Source organism: Lemur catta, chromosome 1 (assembly GCF_020740605.2).
Source record: "Lemur catta isolate mLemCat1 chromosome 1, mLemCat1.pri, whole genome shotgun sequence".
Classification (NCBI taxonomy): domain Eukaryota; kingdom Metazoa; phylum Chordata; class Mammalia; order Primates; family Lemuridae; genus Lemur; species Lemur catta.
In genome coordinates, this window is record NC_059128.1 from 185,433,636 (window position 1) to 185,459,024 (window position 25,389).

At 34.9% G+C, this 25,389-nt stretch overlaps 1 protein-coding gene across 1 annotated transcript in view; it reads left to right on the plus strand.

Annotated features, from left to right (window-relative positions):
- GMPS (guanine monophosphate synthase) overlaps window positions 1-18,065 on the plus strand; it is a 51,525-nt gene extending 33,460 nt beyond the window's left edge. Inside the window, exons 9-16 of the mRNA XM_045539523.1 lie at window positions 104-277; window positions 2,360-2,465; window positions 6,628-6,743; window positions 9,734-9,859; window positions 12,407-12,522; window positions 15,557-15,687; window positions 16,678-16,850; window positions 17,943-18,065. Coding sequence (XP_045395479.1) covers window positions 104-277; window positions 2,360-2,465; window positions 6,628-6,743; window positions 9,734-9,859; window positions 12,407-12,522; window positions 15,557-15,687; window positions 16,678-16,850; window positions 17,943-18,044 — 1,044 coding nt within the window. The 3' untranslated portion in view covers window positions 18,045-18,065. The remainder of the gene's footprint in view (window positions 1-103; window positions 278-2,359; window positions 2,466-6,627; window positions 6,744-9,733; window positions 9,860-12,406; window positions 12,523-15,556; window positions 15,688-16,677; window positions 16,851-17,942) is intronic.
- Window positions 18,066-25,389: the final 7,324 nt, after the last annotated feature.

Consider the following 25,389-nt stretch of genomic DNA (forward strand, 5'->3'; position numbering starts at 1 on the left):
ATGCAAAAGGACTCTGAGAAATTTAGCTGAAAGTATAAAACTTTGCTGTCTTCTTAAAAAAAATTCATCTCCTATAAGGCTCTTTTACTCCCGTTGCTTATAGATTGCCAATGAAGTAATTGGAGAAATGAACCTGAAACCAGAAGAGGTTTTCCTTGCCCAAGGTACTTTACGGCCTGATCTAATTGAAAGTGCATCCCTTGTTGCAAGTGGCAAAGCTGAACTCATCAAAACCCATCACAATGACACAGAGCTTATCAGAAAGCTGAGAGAAGAGGTAAAAGCTTGTGAGAACTTTTCCATAAAATAGATACATGAAGATTCTCCCTCCCTCGCTCTCGTCTTTTGCCCTCCCAATATTCATAGAGTTTTACAGTCATCACCACAATCTAATTTTAGAACATTTTCATTCCTCCCAAAAGTAAACTCATACCCGTTAGCAATCACTCCTCATTCTACCTATTGTCATTTCACCCTTTCCTCCAACCTCCACCTCTCTCCTGCCAGCTCTAGGCCACCACTAACCACTAATTTATTTTTTGTTGCTGTAGATTTGCTTATTCTGGACGGTTCATATAAATAGAATCATATAATATGTGGTCTTCTATGACTGGCTTCTTTTACTTACCATAATGTTTTCAAGGGTCTTCCATGGTGTAGCATGTGTCAGAACTTTATTCCTTCTTATTGCCAAATAATATTCCATTGTATGGATATACCACATTTTATGTATCCGTTGATCAGATGATGGACATTTGGTTTGTTTCTACTTTTTGGCTATTATAAAAGTAATGCTGATATGAACATTGGCTACAAGTTTTAGTGGATGTGTGTTTTTATTTCTTTTGGTATATATCTAGGAGTAGAATTGTTAGGTCTGACGGTAACTCTCTGTTGAACATTTTGGTGAATTGCCAGACTATTATCAAAATGTCTATACCATTTTACATTCCCTCCAGGAATGAATGTATGAGGGTTCCAGGTTTTCCACATCCTTACCAAGACTTGTTACTATTTTTTTTTTTAATTGTGGTAAAAAACACATCACATAAAATTTATTATCTTAACCATTTTTAAGTATACAGTTCAGTAATGTTAAGTATATATGCATATTGTTGTGAAACAGTTGCCAGAACATTTTCATCTTGCAAAACTGAAATTGTATACCCATTAAACAGCTCTCTTTTTCTCTCTCCCCTCCCAACCACCATTCTATTTTCTTTTTCTATGTATTTGGCTACTTTAATTACTTCATAAGTGGAATCATAGTTACCTCTTTTTGTTATTGGTTTATTTCACTTAGGATAATGTCTTCAAGGTTCATTCATGTTGTAGCATGTGGCAGAATTATTTCCTTATTTTAAGATAAATAATATACCACTGTATGTATGCACGACATTTTGTTTATCCAGTTTTTCTTTGGTGGACATTTGGGTTGCTTCCACCTTTTGGATATTATGGATAGTGCTGCTATGAACATGTGTATGCCAGTGTCTCTTCAAGACCCTCCTTTCAGTTCCTTTAGATACATACCCAAAAGTGGGATTTCTGGATCATGTGGTAGTTCTGGTTTCAGTTTATTTCAGAAACCTTTACACTGTTTTCCACAGCACTAACACCATTTTACAGTTCAACCAAAAGTACACTAGGGTTCCAATTTCTCCATATCCTTACTAACACTGGTTATTTTCTGTTTCTTTGTTGGGTGTGAATTATCTGTCTCTTTTGATTTTAGTTACCCTAGTGGCTGTGAAATAGTGTATCTCATTATTGCTTTGCTTTGCATTTCCCTAATAACTAGTAATGTTGAACATCTTTTCATGTACTTATTGGCCATTTCTATATGTTGGGGAAATGTCTATTCATATTGTTTGCTCCTTTTTAAATTGGCTTATTTATCTTTTTGTTACTGAGTTGTAAGTGTTCTTTATGTGTTCTGGTTACAAATCTTTTATCAGATATGATTTGCGAATATTTTCTCCTTTTCTGTTTGTTGTCTTTTCACTTTCTTAATGATTTTTAAAGAGTTTTAATTTTGAAACACTAATATCATATTTTCTAAATGCCTTATTTTCCTAATGAGAACTAGATCAGAAATAGTGGGTTGGATTACCTTGATTTATTTATATTTAAAAGGTTTATATTTAAAATGTGTTTTAAGGAAAAATAAGAATACCACTAAAATATTTATCTGATTCCTTATAAGCACATAAGAGGAAATACGTTAAAACATGCATTTTTAAAAACAATTTTTTTAATTTAAGAAAAATGACAATAGGAAAAGCCAGTTTTTTACCCTCTGTTTTCCTTGTCATTTTGGTAACTAAATTATGTTCATTGGCTTTTTGCTTTCCTGTAGGGAAAAGTAATAGAACCTCTGAAAGATTTTCATAAAGATGAAGTGAGAATTTTAGGTAGAGAACTTGGACTTCCAGAAGAGTTAGTTTCCAGGCATCCATTTCCAGGTAAAAAAATATTTAATTTTGTCTTTAGACCTACATGTTAAAGAAAAACCAATTCAGACAATTCTGAAATAATTTGTCATCTTGGAATGTATAACAGAGAATGTATAACATAGAATGGAAAGGATGAATAGGTAACAAATATTAGGTTTTTAAGTATGAAATGTCCAATTTCCTTAAGTAATAAGTTAGTTGGTATCTCTGACATTTCACTTTGATACTTCTTGTCTTATTTTTATTGGAAGGTACATCCTCAGTCTTTCAAACGCATGTTTCGGCTTGTGATTATTTCTCAGATTTTTTTTTTTTTAGAGCAATTTTTGTGAAACCATGGATAAGTCAAAAATGTGTGTTATTTTCTAATACAAGTGCCGTCGGGGAACCAATGCAGCGCAGACATCTTGAAATATCAGTGAGGTGTTTGGGAAGGATGTGGCTAATGAACACCCGGTACATTGATGGCTTGAGAAGTTCTTTTCTGGTGATTATCAATCTTAAAAATGAGCCACATGGGTGACCTGAGACCAAGGTGGATAATGATGAGCTGAAAGCTGTAGTGGAAGCAAATCCATCTGAACCTATGCTTGAATTAGCAGCAAGATTCAATGTTACTATTCCAGCAATATTGGAACATTTGAAACAAATTGGCATGGTAAAGAAGCTGGATAGATGGGTACCCGCCTGAATTAAAGGAGCATCAGAAGAGAAATCGTCTTGAAGCTTGCCTTTCTTTGCTGTCATGACATAAAGGTGAACCATTTCTACATCATATTGTTATGTGTGATGAGAAATGGATTTTTTTTTGACAGTAACAAGTGTTGGGCACAATGATTGGGTAAAGATGAAGTGCTGAAACAGTCTAAAACCACATTTTCATTAAAAAAAGCCGCTGGTGTCGGGTGATCCAGTGCTGGTATTATCCACTACAGCTTCATGAAACCTGGTCAGTCCATTACAGTGGATGTTTGCTGCAACCAATTGGACAAAATGATGAGGATGCTTGAGATTAAGCAGTCAAGATTGGTCAATAGACACAGGCCAGTCCTCTTGGAAGACAACGCTTGACCACATGTCGCACAAACAATGCTGTTCAAACTATAGCAGCTGGACTTGGAAATTTTCTGTCATCCACCATATTCACCAGACCTTGCACTAACTGACTACCACTTCTTGTAGGCTTTGGACCACTTCTTGTAAGGAAAAATACTCAATTCTCAACAAGGTGTAGAAAATGCCTTTGGTAATTTCATTGCCATTCACTGTCCAGGCTTATTCACTGCTGGCATAAACAAGCTACCATTAATATGGCAAAACTGTGTTGATAGTTTAGGTGCATACTTTGATTAATTATATTGCTTCATGTTTGAAATCCAGTACACTAAATTCTTGATTTGAAATCGGACATTTCATATTTAATGACCAAACATTCCTTTGTATTAACTTCATTTTATTAAATACTCATTTTCCATTGTATTATTACTTAAATATCACATGATCCTTGGGAGTCTGGCATATAATGTTGCTATCAGATGAGAAAAGCAAGGCATAGAGATATTTTAATAACATTGCCACACAATTCTTAGTGGTACAGCTAGGATTTGTGTTCTTGTGCTATACCATGATGCATTCCAAGGAAGAAGTGAAGGTTAAAATTTGGTTTTTCAAAATCCTTATCCTGTGTCTGACTTCTTTGAATGGATAAACCATTTCTTTCATGTGCAGAAAATTCTTTGCACAATGCTTTATGTAACTAATTCATGAACAAATAAAAAATACTCAATTTTTAAAAGTCATTTGGTGTCATATAGAAATAAATTATTTAGAGGTGATATTTAAAGTTAGAACCAAATGTCTTAACCCATTTTTGTTATTAGCTGTATATGGGTAAGTCTTGTACCTCAGTTTTTATTAGCTCTTTATAATAGTGATTAGGTGATGAGGTAGGAAGAATTGTCTAATTATGTTAAAAAACATAGTAACATCTAACATTTCTTAAGTACTTGCTACATACTAGGCACTCTCTAATACTTATAACATATTGTCTTATTTGATCCTCACGATGGGAAACTAGTATTGTCCTGTTTTACAGATGAGGAAACTTAGGCTAGTTAGACAGAGGCTAATTTGCCAAAAGTTACACAAATTAGAAAGTATGGAACCAGGATTATATCCCCAGTAATCTTTTTCTTTTTTTTTTCTTTTTTGAGACAGAGGCTTACTGTGTCACCCCAGCTAGGTGCAGTGGCATTGTCATGGCTCATTGCAACCTCAAACTCCTGGGCTCAAGTGATCCTTCTGCCTCAGCCTACAGAGCAGCTGGGACCACAGGCGTGCACCACCACACCTAATTTTTCTATTTTTTATATTGACGGGGGTCTCACTGTTGCTCAGGCTGGTCTCGAACTCCTGGCCTCAAGCAGTCCTCCTGCCTCGGCCTCTTAGAGTGCTAGGATTACAGGCGTGAGCCACCACACCCAGCCCTCCCCGCCCTGTCCCCCCATAATCATTACCTTAAAGTTTATACTTTTAACCATCATATTGCCTCCATAAAGAGTGTTACAAAAGTATAATCTCTCTGGTGATTAGCACTTGTTATGAAATCTGGTAATCAGATCTAGTGATTTAAGATCTTTAGCTTCTAACCTGCATGTTGGTAAAGGATGGTCTGTGAATGTAATGGAGGGAGGCCAAGTGGTCCTTTGTCCTTGGTCATTATTTCAGTTAGACTCACTTAATATATATATATTTTTTTTTTGAGACAGAGTCTTGCTTTGTCGCCTGGGCTAGAGTGAGTGCCGTGGCATCAGCCTAGCTCATAGCAACCTCAAACTCCTGGGCTTAAGCGATCCTACTGCCTCAGCCTCCCGAGTAGCTGGGACTACAGGCATGCGCCACCATGCCCAGCTAATTTTTTCTATATAGATTTTTAGCTGTCCAAATCATTTCTTTCTATTTTTGGTAGAGACAGGGTCTCATTCTTGCTCAGGCTGGTCTCAAACTCCTGAGCTCAAACGATCCACCCGCCTCTGCCTCCCAGAGTACTAAGATTACATGCGTGAGCCACCGTGCCCGGCCTAGACTCACTTAATATTTTTAAAGTTTATTGTATATGTCAGGTTTTCTGTTATGCATGACTTTATTGGCAAGAAGGGTTTTGCTGCTTTAAAAACAACTTACCTTAAATAAGCTACTTATTCTAAAAATGAGGAATTAATAGACATGGCTAAGGTTTTGCTATAACCAGACATCTCAAGTGATGTCTGTCTGTTGTAGGAAAGCAGCAGAAGCCAATTTTTATTAATGTTAGATCCATGCATACCTTTGTTTTTATCAGCTTCTAAATATTTGGTAAAATGGAAATACCAGTTCATAGTTTTTGGAATTAAACATTCTTTGTTTAAGATATATGAACAGCATACTACTGTTCCTAAAATTATATTGGTAGTTGAAGGTGGATGATGGATATAAGGTAGTTCATTATACTGTTCTCTTTACGTATGTTGGAAAATTTCCTTAATCTTTTTTTTTTTTTTTTTTTTTTTTTTGAGACAGAGTCTCACCCTGTCGCCCAGGCTGGAGTGCAGTGGCACGATCATAGCTCACTACACCTTCAGATTCCTGGGTTCAAGTGATCCTCCTGCTCAGCCTCCTGAGTAGCTGGGACTACAGGCACATGCCATCACACCTGCCTGATTTTAATTTGTTATTTTTTGTGGATGTGAGGTCTTGCTTATTATTTTTTATAGCAGTGGGGGTCTTTCTATGTTGTGTAGGTTGGTCTTGAACTCCTGATCTCAAGTGATCCTCCCTCCTTGGCCTCCTGAAGTTCTGGGATTACAGGCTTCAGCCACCATGCCTGGCCCCTTAATAAAAATTTTTAAATAGATTGGCACATATAATATGAATTACAGATATTTACTGGAGAATTTTGTGATACACATTGACTATTAAAAAAAGATAGAAGTTATTGATATGGAGAAAATTTAAGCATTCTAAAAAATGAGTTGAATGGGAAACTAATGGCTACATTTGAAATTAAATACTTTAAAGAACTTATGGTGGTGGATGGATTTTAATTTTGGAAGGATTTTGTATTTTGAAAATAGTGATGTTTTATATTAAATACAGAATTTATATTAAATACTGTTGTTATTCTTATCTTTAGGTCCTGGCCTGGCAATCAGAGTAATATGTGCCGAAGAACCTTATATTTGTAAGGACTTTCCTGAAACCAACAATATTTTGAAAATAGTAGCTGATTTTTCTGCAAGTGTTAAAAAGGTAATAATTTGACACAACTAATTATAAGGAATTGAATGAATTCTTATTGTACTCCAGTATTTACAACAAATTTATTAGGATTTTATTGTTTGAAAATTCAGATTAATATAACTTTTCAAATGACAGTGAAGAAAGTGTTCTATAGAGACTCTTGGATACAGGCTTCTCTTCCCAGCCAAGTAAGACTGGGTATTCTAAATCCCTAAAAATGCTAGATAAAATATTTTAAAATACTTTCATATGTATTACAAGAAAGTGAAGGAAATCTTTTGAGTCAGGAATGTATTGGACACAATTTAAGAAGCCAAAGTTGTCTGTACCTTTGAGGGCACTTACTAATCCCATGTGGTCTAGGGCTTTGGTTTTAACAAGTCTATTCATACACAGTGTTTGAATATGAGACTTTGGGTCCAGAAAGGGCTGGGAATTGGATCAGAGATCTCTACCCTGAGCGACACTTTAGCTCCAAATTGGAGATGAATGGAAAAGTCTCCCAGTGTTTCTGCAGATTTGAAGTTTTAGTTTATATAATCTGTATGGCCTGAAAACTGTAAGCTAAGAGTTTTATTTAATAATTTAAAGTGGACCTGGGTTGGTAGTGCCTCCAGGAGTCAGTCAAGAGGCAGTGTGAATTCTCTTTGGAATATCTTCAGCTAGGTCCCAAAGAATTTTCATAGGTAGAATTTTAACAAATATGAGCTTACAATAAAAGAGACAAAACACATACAGAAGTAAGGCACCAGCGATGAGAGTGGAAACAGAATAAGACCGTCAAAGAGGCCAGATGTGGTAGCTCACGCCTGTAATCCTAGCACTCTGGGAGGCCGAGGTGGGAGGATCGCTCGAGGTCAGGAATTCGAGACCAGCCTGAGCAAGAGCGAGACCCTGTCTCTACTAAAAATAGAAAGAAATGATCTGGACAGCTAAAATATATACATAAAAATTAGCCGGGCATGGTGGCTCATGGCTGTAGTCCCAGCTACTCAGGAGGCTGAGGCAGAAGGATTGCTTAAGCCCAGGAGTTTGAGGTTGCTGTGAGCTGGACGCCATGGCACTCTAGCCCGGGCAACAGAGCAAGACTGTGTCTCCAAAAAAAAAAAAACGTCAAAGACTTCAGATACTGGAATTAATAATATATAAAGTAAGTAGAAATAAAAGATGCTATTGATAATAAGAACAAGGTGTAAGTCTACTAAAAATGACTGGGTAGCTTTGGAAAAAAAAAAATCTAAGCTCTAGAAATGAAAATAATACTGAAATTAAACACAGCTAAAGAGAGAATTAGTGAACTCAAAGATGAATATTTACAAATTATCTAGAAATCAGTACAAATCATAAAGAAAATGAATAGAGGGGGTTAAGATAGAATGAGAAGGTCAGTGCTAACGTATGTCCAGAAAGAGATAATAGACAAAAATATATTAATTCCTCCACACTGGTGAAAGACAAGATGTTTCAGATTCAGGAAATATGATACATCCTAAGTAGGATGAAGGAAAAGAATTTGACACCTTCTGGGTATGTCTCAGTGAAATTTATGGACTACCAAAGACAAAGCAGCTGCAGAGAAAAGATTGATTACCTACAAAGGAAAGACGATTATACTGAAAGCAGCAGTAAAAGCAAGACTTCAGAGTGCCCAGAGAAAATAATTAACTGTAGTGAACAGCTAAACTGTCTTTTAAGAACAAAGGCAAAATAAAGTCATTTTCAGATAAACAGAATTTACTATCAAAAGTTCCTTGAACTAAAGGCAATGACTTTCAACTCTGGCTATGTATTTAAAATGATCTGGGGGAAGCTTTTGAAGTTTACTATTTTTGGCCCATCTCCCTAGAATTTCTTATTTAATTGTTCTGGCATGGGACCTGAACATCCCAAGTAATTTGCGCAGCGAGGGTTGAGAACCACTGTTTTTAAAGGACTGACTTCAGGAGAAGCAAAAGGATCCCAGGAGAAAGGTGTGAGATACAAGAAGGAATGATAGGCAAAGAAAATGGTAAATGAGAAAAATTGAAACAAACATGGACTGTCTAAAATAATAAAAGTAATGATCTCTACTTTTTTTTTCTTTTTATTTTTGTAGTAGAGACTAGGTCTCACTCTTGCTGAAACTGCTACTTTTTGGTGTTTGTTTAAAAATATGTAACAATGTATATAGCTGAAATACCATGTAAACCACAAGGGAGTTGATTTGAGTTAAAGCTTTCAAACATGCTTATATTGTTTACCAGAAGGACAGAAGATTCTCTTTTGCTAACACTTAAGAGAAACTACTAAGAGAAATAAAGGGTTTAACTTCAAAACTAGTAAAGGGGAAGTAAATGAGCTGGGAGAAATCACCAGTTCAAAAGATAGCAAGAATGAAGAAAGAAACATAAAATGGGACAAATAGATACTACAAATAAGATAGATGGTAGAATGAAATTCAACCATATCATTAACCCACACTTAATGCAAAGGACTAACATCTCTACTTAAGACATAGATTGACAAACTAGGTTGGAAACTAAATCTGTTTAGTATAGAACAATAAATCTGAAAAGTACAGTCTGTTTACAAGAGGTATTATTAATACCTGGGAATAAGAAGCATGAAAGTTAAAGGATGGAAAACCATGTACCAGACAAATTAACCAAATAAAGTAAATGGGTGGATCTGTATTAATTTCAGACAAAACTGACTTTATGGCAGAAAGTATTAGAGGTAAGATTTGACTCAGGTAAGTTGTGTTACTTGGTGGTGACAGGGCATTAAAGCCTTGATGTATGTAAATCTAATCTTATTTCTTATCCTGAGATTTAACTTCTTCCTAGCCTTAGTCTGCAGGACTGAATTTCTGGTATAGTGCATAGCACACACAAATGAAGGAGATACCAAAAATGATCTGCTGTAAACCAGTAAGTGTAGATACATAAGATAGTAGTAAATACTAAACGAGTAAATACTTTTTCTTGAAACCTGAAAAAGTGTCTCATTGATTTTCTTAGCCACATACCCTCTTACAAAGAGTCAAAGCCTGCACGACAGAAGAGGATCAGGAGAAACTGATGCAAATTACAAGTCTACATTCACTGAATGCTTTCTTGCTGCCAATTAAAACTGTAGGTGTACAGGTGAGTTGTGTGAATTTACTGATCTGTGACATACTTTCTGAAGTTTCCTCTTTTCACCAATATTAAAATAGGAATTACTTAGGAAAGTGAAATATGAAAGTATACCATGTTTAGAAAAGTAAAGAGGCAGTATCTTATAGAATATTTATGGAGTTAATAGTTATATGAACTAAGTATTAGGGCTGAGATTTTGTAGTTTTGGAATATCTGTCAGCTCTAACCAAAAGTAAAAATTTGCTGTAGGGTTGGCTGGCTTGCTTCTGTCTTGTGCGGCAGGTATCAAGAGGACATGTCCTCATTTATCCTTCTAGGTGTGAAATATACTGTTGCTTTAGAAGTCTTTAACTGCAATAAGGCTTCCAGATAAATATATTACACCATTTAGTTCTTGTTATCAGCTTGTATATTCCCTACTCTCTCCCTTAACTGTGGTGTACAACTAATGTTTTTTGTGTTTATTATTTTGCCTTTTCAGTTGTAAAAGCATGTGAGAATAATATAATTCTCATTTTTAAAATGCTATTTATAAAATGATTTTATTAATTTCTCCTTTATTTATATGACCCTCAAATGAATTTCTGGGAGACAAAAGCTTGGGAGTGTAGGGGAGGTTTCTTTTCTGTTATTTAGAGTTTGTGGTTAAATGGAAACTAGGAAAGGTGTCAATAATTTAACTTAAAATGGTAATTGGGCCAGTTATTGGGTTCATGTGTTTTTAATGTCCTCTTACAGGATTATGTGTAGAAAGTCTGTTGTAGAGATTCATCTAAAACTTAATAAGCATATTCATTTTGTAAATACATGAATTTGTCAGTTTAAATTTCTCCTTGCTCTGATTTTGTGTAGTTTGGTCTGAACAAAACAAAATGTAAAAACTCATTGTTACTTTTAAATTAAACTAAAATATTTTAGTTCATGGACATGGTAAAGCTAGCTATTTTGCCCTGTCTTTACTTCCCTTTTAAAAAGCCACATGTGTAAGCTGCTTATATTGTTTTAAAATTACTATTGAAATAAGCTTTCTTAGAATTGTAGAAATAATTTTCTTTTAGTGGTTTATGGATTATCTAATTTGTCATACACAAATTCATTTTGAAATTTGCTATGATACTTGCAGGCAGATGTTACCCTACTATATAAAGATAGAAGTGTAGGCAGGTTATTTAATTCTTCAGAGTTTTTCCAGCCCTAAGTAGATCTGTTATAGAAAACTTCCACCATTGTATGCTAACAGGGAGTTGAGTTGAAATTTTAGGCAAGTGTTATAGATACTGATGTTACAGATGAATAGATGTTTGAGATAATGTAATTTGTTGGATGAATGATTTCTCTTTTTGAAAATCACCTTAATCAGCCTCTACTACCCTTCCCACCAAAAAAAAAGTTTGTTTTGTTATTAGATACCTAACTTTAGTCTTTAGGCCTTTGGAGCTGAGACATTTGGCCAGGTAAAAGTAATTTATGGTTAGTATAGCAATGAGGTTTATTTTCTAAATACCAAAGTAAACCATACTTGTAAAAAATCAAAATACATGAAAAAAATAATTCTCCTTATTCCTTCTCTCTAGTAGGTTTGTTTGTATCATTCCAGAAACACTTATTTTAAAAAGAGGGGATTATGAATACACATTGTTCTTAAATTTTGTTTCTTTTAACTGAACATCATGAACTTATCTTTCCATGCCTTTCCAAGTAGATGATTCTTCTTAACTGCTCCCTCATATTCCACATATACTGTAATTTATTTAACTATTCTTCTACCAATGAGTGTTTAAATTGTTTTCAGGTGTTTTTTATTATTATAGGCATTTTAGCAGTTGTTTATTTATGTAGGATCATTTTTTGGATTACAGAGCCATGTATATTTTATACTTTATAGATACTACCAAATTAGCATACTATCAAATACTTTTTAAACTTCTATAGATACTATTAAATACATTCAATTTTCATATTCTCAGTACCTGACATTCTGGGTATTAAGTAGTTATCTAATGAATCTGTTAACTTTTTAAATTTGTTTTTTTAAAAGAGCAAATTATTTTGATTAAACAGGACAAAGGGAAAGGGAATCATTTATTAATTTTATTTACTTATTTTTAAATATAACTTTTTTAGCTCATGTTTAAACAAATTGATAAGTAAATGTGTATAAGTTGTTTTTGTCTCCTGCTTGAGGATCCTTTATCCACCCAATAAACATGGACAGATCTTGTCTGCCAAATTAACTATGCTGGTTATCCACAGTTTGGCAGGTATTTGGGATGAAATCCCAGGAGACCTCTCCAACATATGTTGAATAAATTCTTGAAATTACCATGATGCTTTATGTCTGAACCAATTGGGGTAGGATTTAATATGGGATTTTAATTTGAAATTTATTTATATCATTAGAGAACTAATATATAGTTTTATTCAACAATATATTCTTGTTAAAAAAGTCCCAAAATTGCTATTAATAGCGTCCCCATGTATAAAATATATTTCAACACTTATTTTGACTTCTGTAAAACTATTAAAAATTATCGATTGTATTTCTGTTTTCAGGGTGACTGTCGTTCCTACAGTTACGTGTGTGGAATTTCTAGTAAAGATGAACCTGACTGGGAATCTCTCATTTTCCTGGCGAGGCTTATACCTCGCATGTGTCACAACATTAACAGGTATGTTCTGATGCAGGGCAGGGGTATGTGTAATGGAAGAGGATGTGTTTTTTAAGGTCTTTTCTATTAATGAAAGACCAAAAGGCTGAAGTGTAGATGTAGGTAGGTGATAGAAGATAAGAGTGAATGGCTGTGTTTATAGTTCAAATATGTGCCTAGGTCACAGTTAAGCAGACTTACTATTGTGTTTTGACACTTCATCACAATGTAGTCATCTGTTTATTTTTAAAAATTTGTTTAAAGGAGAAATAAGATTTTTATTTTAGTGTAAAATATTAAAAGCAGCTGTAAAACATGTCCTCCAAATTAGCAGCTTATACTAGCTATTGGTTTTATGGTAACATGTTTTATTCCAGAAGGATGGAAAAAATGTATACAGGTTATAAAATTACAAATAGACACTTGGTTAATAGTAATTCCAAGACAAATCAAAGAAAAGAAATTGGCATATGTCAGATAGCATTAAAATAGCTATATTTAAATGTATAATTTACATTTTTAGATTTAATTTTCTTTTGATTTATTTGTTAATTGCTCATGTTGGCTATATCAACAGTTGATTTATAATCTATTTCTAGGACTCAATTTTGTTATCCCATATACAGTTCAAAAATCTCACTTGTTTTGTATCAGACTGCTAATTAAATGTTCTTATTTCACAGTTGTTCACCCTCTTCAGTTTTCTTCATGGGTGTTAGGCAGTTAACCAAAAAGAATTACTTGAGGTTTCATTTTACTCAGTTGCTACAGAAATTAGAAACCTGCCTGTTAGCGTTAACCTAGCAGAGTGTGGATAGTTAGAGATAAGGTGTCACAGGGAAGCCAAGTTTTTACTAATGGAAACACGCCCATTAAAAAGCTTACTTAGATCAACTGAAGGCTCCCAAATACAGAATACCTTTGATATACTGAAAAAAAATTAATATCTTAAACAATGGTAAATTTGTAATTGCCTATTTTGAATGGAGATAATTATCTTGGTTAGAACAATTGTTCATAATTCATCTTCTGAGGAATGCTAATACCTAAATAAACTATATGTCATACAGAAAATTCCCTTTCCCTAAGTTTAACTCCACTGCTTTTACTCTGTAATTAGTATGTTTTTCATTTCACAGCATCCTTGGTTTTATCTCTCTTTTTTGTTTTTCTTTTGCCAAAGGACACTCACCCTTGTTTAAGCTTTATCATTTTATATGCTGGTTTTTCTCTTTTTTGTCCCCATTTGTCTCTCCTTCCTTACCCCTACATCTCAAAAAAGAAAAAAATAAGAAGCCTAACAACCAGCAAACAAAAAACTAGATTTTTAAATATGGACTTAATCCCTTAAAAGAATCTTGGTGGACTTCAGATTTGTCAGGGTCCTTTTTGGGAACTGGAATTTAAAAATATGATTCCATTTTTGCCTTTTTTTCCCCCTAATTTGGATAAGGGAATCTTTGTGCAGGAAGGGACTGTTCCAGTTTTACTATTCTGCACAATGTGAGTGACTACCTGTCCCTGTATACCGTAGTGATTACTCTCACTTACAAGAAATGAGAAGATGAAAAGGGCAGGTTCATGGCATTCTCTTAACTAATCACTTTCTCCTCTAAAGATCTTTTATGAGCTCTAGGGACTATATTGTTTAGAAGTAATGGTATACTTTTTATACATAGGACAAAAACCTGGTACAGTATGTTGGGAAGGAAGCAATGAAGTAGTTGGTGGGTAGTGGTGGTTTTGCTCTAACTACTGTTTTCTTTTGGATATTTTACTCCCATGTACATATTAAGGGGAAAAAAACTTTATTAAACTTCACCATGGTAGTTGCCAGGGGAGACTTACTTTCTTTGCTAAAGACAGGACTAAGGAAAAGGGACAGTTGTCTGCTGGCTGGAGTTGGAGTAGGGAGAGCTAGCTAGATGACATTCATATCTCTACCCTGACTCCCTCTTACTTTCTGAGTGAGAGTTGTGAAATAGATTCCTTCAAACCGGTGGCAAGATACACTTCAAGTTGTTATAATTGTCTAATTGTAATTGCTTCAAGTTATGTTCTAAACCCTACTTTATTAACACTTAACATTGTATCTTCATGTCTTTCAAACATGCATATACTTAAAGTACTAGCGATTCATTTGTTTAGGAAGGAAATAGGATACCAAGTACTATTTCGGTGGTCTTTTTAATGAATTGTAAATGAGAATCTCTCTCTCTAGGATCGCTATTTCTCAAAATGGAAAAAAAATATTGAGTGGTCAGTCAACTTTAGGAAATTCACTATAATTTCATCTTAGAGATTTCTGGGGCATGTTAGCATATTACAGTTTCTGAAGTCTTGTCAAAAAGACACCTATTTTTTTTATTTAACTAGTTTATTAGTTTCCTAGGGCTACGCATAACAAATTGCCGTAAACTGAGAGGCTTACAGCAACATAAATTTATTCTTTTGCAATTCAGGAGGCCAGAAGTCTGAAATTGGGGTGCTGGCGGGGCCATGTTCTTTCTGAAGGCTCTAGGGGAGGATCCTTCCTTGCTTCTTCCTAATGTCTAGTGGTTGCTGGCAGTCCTTGGCTTGTGATTGCATGACTCCAATCTCTGTCTCCATGTTCACATGGAATTCTTTCCTGTGTGTGTCTGTGTTTCTAAATGTTTTTGCTCTAGCAAGGACACCAGTCATTGGATTAGAGCCCACCCTAATCCAGTATAACATCATTTAAACTTGATTATATCTACAGAGCCCTTTTTCCACCCACAGGGTGGACATGATTTTTGGAGACATTCTTCAATCCAATACATTAGGTGAAAAGAAGGTTGTAATAATCACGTATATCTTTGCACATTCTGCGATACTGGTATTCCAGAGAATTCACTTTGTGGAAGGTACATAGAAGATAGGCCTTCTTATAATCTTATATCCTGTCCTACTCATTTGGGGAGTTGACGTGGGTAGGAGAAGAGCCTAAAAATAAATGGAAAGAATGTTATTCTACATGCCGTGCTTCTCATACTAAAATGTATTTTCTTTATAATGTTTACCTCTTTCCTTTCAGAGTTGTCTATATATTTGGTCCACCAGTTAAAGAACCTCCTACAGACGTCACTCCCACTTTCTTGACAACAGGGGTGCTCAGTACTTTACGCCAAGCTGACTTTGAAGCTCATAACATTCTCAGGGAGTCTGGTAAGTTGCTCGTTTTGTTTATCAGTGCATGCTGTAACTAGCTTTGGATGCTTGGCATTAATATTTCTAGCAGGATGATGTGGCTTTTTATTTAATTTTGAGATGCTTTTGTTTTTGTTATTTAATTCTATGGATGGTTCTGTGATGTTGCCTTCTAAATAAGATTTATTCACCTTGTGGCCATTTGTGGACATGTTCAGAGTGGCAAAAAATTTGAGTTGCCAGACTCACATGTTCCCAGATGAAGGATTGACACTCTGCCTTGTTTTTACTCTCATATTATAAACAAGTGTCCTTTTTGTGATGTACTTGGTGCCATATTTCTTGCACTTTTATGCTTTTTGTTGGTGATTTTGCTATTTAAAATTACGATCCTCAAACACAGTGCTGAAGTGCATCTGAGTTCCTAAGCACAAGAAGGCTGTGAAGTACCTTACAGAAAAAATCTGTGTGTGAGATAAGTTTTATTCAGCCATGAGTTATGATACTATTGGTTATGAGTTCAATGTTGATGAATCTATAATAAATATTAAATAAGATGTGTTTAAACAGAAGTACACATAAAACAAAGTTATGTATTGATCTGTTGATGAAAATATTGCAACCAGAGGCTTGTAGGAACCTAACCCTATATTTCTAGGAGAAAAGGTTCAGTATATTGCTAATTCACTAATTGCAGTATAGAATATAACTACCGAGAATCATGAGAATCGACTCTTTATCTTTAGAGCACATCTCCGTGACATCAGTGCAGTGATCAAGTTGCAATGCTGTGGGAGTAGCTGAAATTGATGCATGACAACAGTCTTAACTGTGGTGTGTGTGTATACATGGGCTGTCTGGAAAGTATCCAGCTGTGTAATATGAAAAATGATGAAAATTATGGCTGGATAACAGCCCTCGTATATGTAATTTTAGATACTGTCTGGGAGGATTTACAGAGTGCTTTTCCATGGTGTAGTGATTGGTTCTTCATGTTCTTTTCTTTAGGTTATGCTGGGAAAATCAGCCAGATGCCGGTGATTTTGACACCATTACATTTTGATAGGGACCCACTTCAGAAGCAGCCTTCATGCCAGAGATCTGTGGTTATTCGAACCTTTATTACTAGTGACTTCATGACTGGTATACCTGCAACCCCTGGCAATGAGATCCCTGTAGAGGTAATTTATATGAATTTTTTTCGAATGTACATTTTCAGTACCTCTTACATTTTATAATATGGCAAATGGAATAGGCTATAGCAATGTTGATACTTCTGGGGTTGGTTTTCTGTTCATAAGGTAAACTCTTTTTATTAATCTGCACACATTTGATTATTTAATATACTGTAGCAGAGGTCCCTAAATTTAATATACCCTCCAAATGTCTGATTACTATGTAGAAAGTAACCAGTTGTAATCTATAATTTTATCTAATCTTGCCAACCTCTACTTTATAAATAGTATTCCCCAGAAGAAAACTCTAGGAATGAAGAAGAGTTTGTTAGAAATAAGGATGAGATTTATCAAATCTCATAAAGATTTGAGTGCAGTCTTTACAGCCATGCACTCAAGAATTGCTCAATGTTCTGCCTACTAACAGTTCCTGCTTATTTTTTGATTACCTTTTCTCCATTCTTCTATACCTCTACCAGAGTGTTCCAAAGGAGCTATTTACATAATGACAAATGAAAATCAAAGGGAGACTTTATTAGTTTGTACTATTGCTTCATTATAGCTAGCTGGGTTGGGGAATGTGGCTTAGAGTCTCTTTTCCCTAAAGGCTCAAATTTGCCATATCTCTGGCCAGTCAAGTGACCAGGCCATTCTCTCCTCTTACATACTTGACAGTGATTATTATAATGTACTGTATGCCACCTTGGTGTCCTCAGAGTTGTATGTTTAAGCCACAGATAATTTGCAAAGCATTGGTTAAAACATATAAAATCACATTTGGATCCCACGGCAATGTCAAATTACTGTAAGTGTTCTGAAGCACTTGTTGTGGACCAGTAACAAACACAACCTGCAGACTAGCACCTGTTTGTGGATCACACTTTGAGTAGTATTGAGTTTAAGTCACTAATATCTATTATAGAGAAAAATAAGTTCACTGTGTAAGATTAGTTGGAGACCATCCCATATATATATGGAGGACAGTAGTGAAAATAGAGCACATTTTAATTTTAAATTGCAAATGTAAGCCCTTTAGGACTGTTGGACATGCATGGGATGCTGGCTCATCTGTATGTATAATTTTTCTTTTTATAACAGGTGGTATTAAAGATGGTCACTGAGATTAAGAAGATTCCTGGTATTTCTCGAATTATGTATGACTTAACATCAAAGCCCCCAGGAACAACTGAGTGGGAGTAATAAACTTCTTCTTCTATTAAAGTACTGTGTGCAGTTTAAATTGATTAGAAATCATTCCCATTATTGACATGCAGTACTGTGAAAAGAATTACTGGATCAGCTGCATCACATCTGAGTTCTCCACAGCAAAAATGTACGGCTTAAGAGCTGAGTTGGGATAACAAAAAGGGACTGAACAGTTTGTACGGGTAAATAATCAAAGCACCATTGCCTACACTCAGACAGATTGATAATGCTTTTGCCTTTGCCTCACTTATTCTTTATGTATAAACTCACTGTTGCTATTGATGTCTGTCTATGAAGATGTATGAAGGTGGGTGAATTTAGGGGTAGTAATGGGCTTTGGTCTCTCTGCCAGTTTCTAAGAGCTGTTAGAAACACCCATTATTTAACAGTGTGACTTACTATTTATATATACCTTTTGGAGAATCTGAATTTTCCTATAAGTAATCACTTCTCCAAAGGGTGAGGAAAAGATGACCATATCAGATGAAGGTATAGGTGGGCTGTTGAGCCTCTTTGCAGGACACTGGGGCTATAAAATGTAAGCTACCTTAAGATAGAAAAGTACCAGGAATTTGTTGAAGTTCTTTAGAATTTTATAATATCGCAGCCATGGAAGGAAGAAACTAGAGTGGTCTCAAATTTCTATGAATGGTCTTAAAATGTTCTCAAACCATGTTCCATATAGATGCTCTGTTACTCATTGTCAGCTTGTTCATTAGTAAGGAGCTTTATCCTCCTGGCCTTATATTACCAGCTTCCACAGCCTTGCATGGAAAGTTTCTGTTCTCTCCCTAGAAGAAGCTGTCTCAGTGATGTCTCTGGTGTAGTGCAGATAGAGTTTAAGAGGAGAGTGTTAATCTCTTGTTGGCTGGTCAGAGGAACAGCTCTGAGATCACGGAAACCATGGTGCATGTGTACAGCTTACAAATGGGAGAGGGAAAGTGCTTATATCATCTAGTAAAGAGTTGTAAAATGAACTCTTAGATCTAATCTGTAGACAGATTTATTACTTGCTGCTCAGAAATCTGTGACCAGTCTTGTTCCATGCAAGGTATTTGCCAAACCTTGTAATCCTTTCTACCAACTGTAATAGAGGATTCAAGAACTGATGCAGGATTTGTTGCCATTGCCACCAGTTTCTAACAGATCTTTTATAACATTCACATAAGAACTATAAAAACAGGTAGTAGTAGACTTAAATTCGGTAGCCGTTTCTCTCAATATTTTAGCAAAGAATTTTATCATGTTTTTCTCTTACCAGTTCCATCTCAGGTTGCTGCCTCTTTCTTTGTTTAAAAGGTCTTTTCTATTAATTAGATAGAAAATTTTGTTTGGGATTCAGTGTTAGATAAACAATAAAATGATGCATGGAATCATCTTTTCATTTTGGCTGGTCCCAAGGCCAAGAAAACTGCTGCTGGACCAGCAAAGGGAAGAGCTTCTGTCTGTTGAGCAGATAATTGTACCCAATACAAAGGATTATTTGACTTGTACAAAACTTGAAGTGTTCATTCTTTGTCCTGATGAGGAGGTGTACTCAAAATGGCCTTCTGGAAAGAGGATATGTTAGTGATCTGGTCTTAACAGATTTAGAGTCATGTTATTTTAGAGCTAGAATAGACACCCTACAAAATGCCTACCACATGTATCAGGACACATTTATGTTTATATGAAAAAATTTTTAGCCAAAATGTCTTATGATTTTGTATTCAAGCAAACAGTAGGAATCTAGGAAAAATTGAGAGTAAGAATGTTTTTTTCCCTGAAGTATGTCTTTTGGAATATAGCTGTACTGAGATGGTCCATGTAAAAAGGGTGGTAGGATGATCAGCAGTTTGGGAAACTGCTCTTCACTTGTCTTTCCATTTTGGAGATTCGTGATATACATGATATTCAAAGCTCTGAGAAATTTTGAAGTTAAATACTGTTTAGTGTTTTCCTAATACTTGTCAGTTAAACACCTTTTTACTTAGTCCTCCTTAATGTATACTTTGTAATATAATACTAGGAAAATGATTTCTCCAAACACACCTTGACATGATACAGATTTTTTAAAAATCTAAATTGTATGAAATTCAGAAATTTCGTAATAGTACTTTCTTTGGACAGCACTTTTTGTTTTGTACCATATAACATTACTCTATATCTTCATAGTATCATCTGAGCTGCTGAGAAAAGTGAAGGTTGCACTTCCGTTTTATAGTTAAACAAGCTCAGCTTAGCAATGGTTGCCTAATGAGTTTCAGAATTAAATTTTAGGTTTCCTTAGTCCCAACTATCTCATTAAGTATATTCTAACACCTAAAATTACATAAACTTATGGGATGGTTGTTTTTGACCAAGATTAGAATAGTGGCTACCTGGCTAATTGACATTCATCACCGGTTATCCTGGGCAGCTTGTGACTTCATTCCCATTGCTTACCACCTAGCTGGGACATCTCACTGATTAAGTATATTTTGTTTCTTTGTACCTATTAGATAGAAGGAGGAAAACATATCAGTGAAGGCGTCATTGATTTCTAAGATTGGCAGGCACAAAATTTTCAAGAACCAAATACCTAGTTCTGCTTTTGCCCCATCTGTGATCATCAGTTCTGTTAGAAATAGCATAGTTAGCCTGGCATAATCTCTAAGGACAGGTCTTTAGATGTATCCAGGAGATAGGGTTACACTGTTTCCCAATCTTTTTTTGGCTCTTAATCTTGTGATAGCTACATGCATGTAGCCAAACATGTGTTTCAAAAATTTGTTTTCTCACTGTGTGCTTACCTCCTGACATCTTATTTTACTGAATAACTTGATCCTAACCTCTAGAGAATGAGGGCTTTCAGATTATGTAGGCAGCACTGTCCATCTTTAGTGCTTTGCCCTGCCATTGAACAGCTGTGTGAACTTGGTCATATCATTTCTGTTTCTTTATCTATAAGATGTGGCAACTAGACTAAGGCTGGATTTGATTTAGAAATTTAAATTCTTATTTTATAAAAAGAAAAATCATAGGAGATAGAATGGAGAAACTAGATAATTTTTTTAAGAAGTTCTTTTAACATCAGATATGGGCTAATCAGAGGTAAACATCAAAATGCATTATAAAATCAAATACCGATTACCTTTTTGTGAAGCTGTGGTATAGATCAGCGAGGTTTGAGCACTTGAGAATCCTCTATGAGATAACACTTGAAATATACCCATTAAAGTGTTCCTGGTAGGAATCTCTTTACTGTGTGTTTTTGGAAAAGCTGACAGAGAATATGCTTTGGCTTTAAGACTATTGAAAAGTTTTCTATCAGTTATGTACAGCTAATTGTTGGCAGAGCTGGAGCTAGAATTCAGGCTTCTGATTCTCTACATTGAAGAGGTAATGTTCTAAGACCCTTCAAGGCAAAGCTTTTAAAAGGAAGTTCTCAGTGTATAATTGACCACCATGGAAAAAAATGCACTTCCAAAGTGTTAATTATCTTGTTACTTACAATACGCAAGTTTCTGGAGATAGCTCTCTCTTTCAGAAATTCTCTGACATCCTCATGCCCAATGTTACAACCTTGCTTCTTCATACCTTTCCACACTACTCCCCACGCTCTTCCTGGCTCTCCAGAATTCTCTTTGTTATGTGGCAAGGACATGCCTTAGCTCAATGGATGCTCCTTTCATTGCTCCAAATCCAGAATGTAGTGGGGAAATGAATACAGGTTGAATGTCTCCAACCTTTAGAAAGTACCCAGTTTGTCCTTACTGAAGTAGTTTAACCACACCAGGTGATAGAGGGAACCAGGAGTATTGATAGATTGTTGGCTGTTACATTCCTGAACATTACATAATGACAAGTGAAGAGACGTCACCTCTGTGCTGCAGCCAATTCTCCAATTCTGACTCTAGCTAGGTCTTGCAACAGCTATTACTGTACCAATACAGAAATTCTTCTACAGCTGTGTCCTTAGGTGTCATTCTTTAGAAAATTAGAAATTACCTATCTGCAACCTAAGTTTCTTGAATTAGAATCATTTGAGCAGGACCATCTTAATTTACTCATTAGGATCTTTGTTCAGTAATGAATCCTGTGGCATCCTTTGACTTTGTTAAGGGCCCTTGGTTAGCAAAATCATGAGACTTTGGCTGTTTCTTGGGTATATTAAGTTTAATGGCTCCAAAGTCTTCTGTTGTCCAGGAATCTTAAACCTTGAATAATCCAAGTAGAGTATATATATACCTTTGGAGAATACGGATTTTTAAGGTAAATAATTTTCTGTCTGCATCTAGTATGACCATTATTATAAACTTGATATTAAATGAAGTGAATATAAACTTCCTTTTGAACATATTTTTTATAGAGAAATATTTTGTTAATTGGAATAAGTAGTATAGTTGTTTTGAAATCACTGTGTAATTGTTCATTGTATATTACAGTGTCTATTTTGTGTTGTAACAATGTTGGCATAAAATCGCTTTGCTAAGTTAATGTGAAGTGACTTTAATCCCTTTTGCCTTCAGTATACTTCATAAAGAAGGAAATGATTACTTTCCTAATTTGTCATGAGGCTTCAGGGTTTATGAGAAAGTCCAAGAAGCAGGTGTGAAGAGGGATAGGCATTATTAGGATATGGGAAATAAAAAATTGTGTATAGTGCCAGGGGTTTCTGGATAATAAACTTAATCTACTTCCCTTACATTTATAGGAGGGTGTCAGTATTTTACCCAGAGTGTTACCAGTAGACATGATGGACATAAAACATTGGGCAGCTTTTTAAGTGGGGATCAGCTAAAGGGTGTGTGTGTATGTACATGTGTTTCCAAAATTAAAGTTTCATATATACATACAGACTTATGTGACTTCTTGCATATTCATTTATATTTGATCAAATCTTTTAGCAGTTTCTCAAAACATAAATTAACCTTTATTTGAAATATAGGTCAGTTCCTTTTAATTGTTTGAAACTATGTTATCAGAGTTGATCAAACCCATCAAAGTAAATGTATTAGTCACCAATGTGAAGATTAGAGGAAATAATGATGTCTGGAAACTAAATTCTGTAATTTCAGGTAGCTGCTTTGCTCTGGTCTGTTTCCTTTCAGATCAATGCCCTGATTTGGCCTTCTGCTATCTGAGAAGACTATTTATATTGAATTCAACTGTATAATGAAAACTTTACTGTTTTAACACATAACAAAAATATTATTCTTTATCTTCAAAAGTATTCTACCTTTTAGAATATTCCTTTTATCAAAAGCTATATTTAACACCACAGTTAAGTAATTTTTTTGTAGATTATTAGTGAATTAGGTCCTAAGAAAAATAGCTAAGAATCCCACGTTAACTGCGCTGTTATCAGATAGTGTGTGAAATTTTAATTATGAATCCTTTTTTTATATTTTAGAATGCTAGTCCACATGCATATATTATTGTTCTTTTAGACAATATGTAACCTGCCAAAATGTATTCTTTTAAAAAAAAAATGGCTGGGCTTAGTGGCTCATACCTGTAACAGTTTGGGAGGCTGAGCTGGGAGGATTACTTGAGACTAGGAGTTCGAGACCAGCCTGGGCAACATGTGAGACCCCGTCTCTATAAAAAAAAAAAATTAGCTGGGTGTGTTGGCATGAGCCTGTAGTCGCAGCTACTAGGGAGGCTGAAGCAGGAGGATCACGCGAGCCCCAGAAGTTTGAAGTCACAGTGAGCTATGATCACGCCACTGCACTTTAGCCTAGGCAACAGAGTGAGACCCAGTCTTAAAAAATAAAATTATTAGCGAAAACTGTTTTAAAAATTCCCGCTTAATGTGGCTAAATAAAATGATGGAAAATAGAACCTTTTGTCAAGATGTCTTTAAGTGCATTAGCATGATTGGTACTTGCTCTAAGGAAAACATTTCAGTGGACTAAAAAGTGTGCAAGAAAATTTTATCTTCTGATTCTTCTGCAATTTCTGTTTCATTCTGGGTGGTGAGCATGTAATGAATTGAACTAATTTGTAGTGCTTATTTTGAGGGTTGGGTAAGTACCAAGAATTATATATATCATGACTATTGTGTGTTCAATGATCTTAAAAATGGTGAAAATTTTCAAGCATACACAGAAGTAGAATAGTGCCATTAGCACCCCCAATGTTCCTGTTACTCAGATTCAAGAATTAGAATAATGATTCTTTAATGACTGAGTTAACCATATAACACATGGTTGAGATTTCCCAAAAGTTGGTAGTAAGTACCCAGAGATTTTTAAATAAATGAAATGGCTTAGAGTATTTATATTCTTAAATAATCCAGTACTTATGCTGCTTTCCTAGCCTATTTTCTATCAGATTTTTGCTTAAAGAGAAATTTAAGGATTTCACCATTGAGTTAAGAAACATTTTGAATTATCTTTTTTAGTTTTTTCCCTTTTCCGGTCAGGCTCTTGAAGAACTCGATGTGAATTTAGTACAGAGGTTCCCAAACTTTCAGCTTTCACAATTCCCTTTGTAATTTTTTTATAGCTCCCTTAAGCCAAAATAAGTAACAGTTGCATTTATTAGATACTAGTTATGTTCAAACATCTTAAAAAGTATTTATGTTCTAACAACATAGTAGCTGTTTGAAAAAAGATTATACATATGTGAAAGAAAAACTGCTTCTTTTGATTTTTTAGAGTTAACTACTAATGGAATAATACTGTATAGCTTATCAAACCACTGCCGTCCTCATTTCCTGTTCCATGCTGAATTTTGCATAGTACTTGGTCTTTTATCACAGCTGCCAATGAAAACTCAGCCTTGCAAAGATATGTCATCATCTAAAGTAGTGGAACATGATCCTGTGTTGAAACTGACCTTCTGTGAGCTAGTAGTTCACCTTGCGTCTGTGAATTTCTTGCAGCGGCTTGTGGTGCCTTGCTGCACACTTTGAGAACCATGATGTCTGAGTATTGTAGGTTTTTTTTTTCTTTTCTCAATTTTTCTTAACTTTGAGGGGTTTATCCTTTGTGTCCTTAATACTGAGTTATCTTTTCTTTTGACATTTAAGAGTTGGAATATTTTACAAAAATATATTGAAGACTCTTATTGCATCTTCCTAGAAGTAGAGAAACAGACATACCATGTATTACATAACATGTATAGAATGTGCCTAGATCCAAGTTTGATGTATACTTACATTTACTTTGAAGCCTACTTTGTCAGGTAATTGCTATTACTACAGAGACTTAAAACAATCCTATACTTTTTATACTATATGATAGAAGTGAATATTTTAAGTTACTGGATTTAGAAAATGCCAAAGGTGCAATTTCAGATTTGTTACTATATTGATTTTTCTTTGTAAAACAAGGGGGAATGGTCACTGCATGTGGTTTTTAAAAAATTTTCC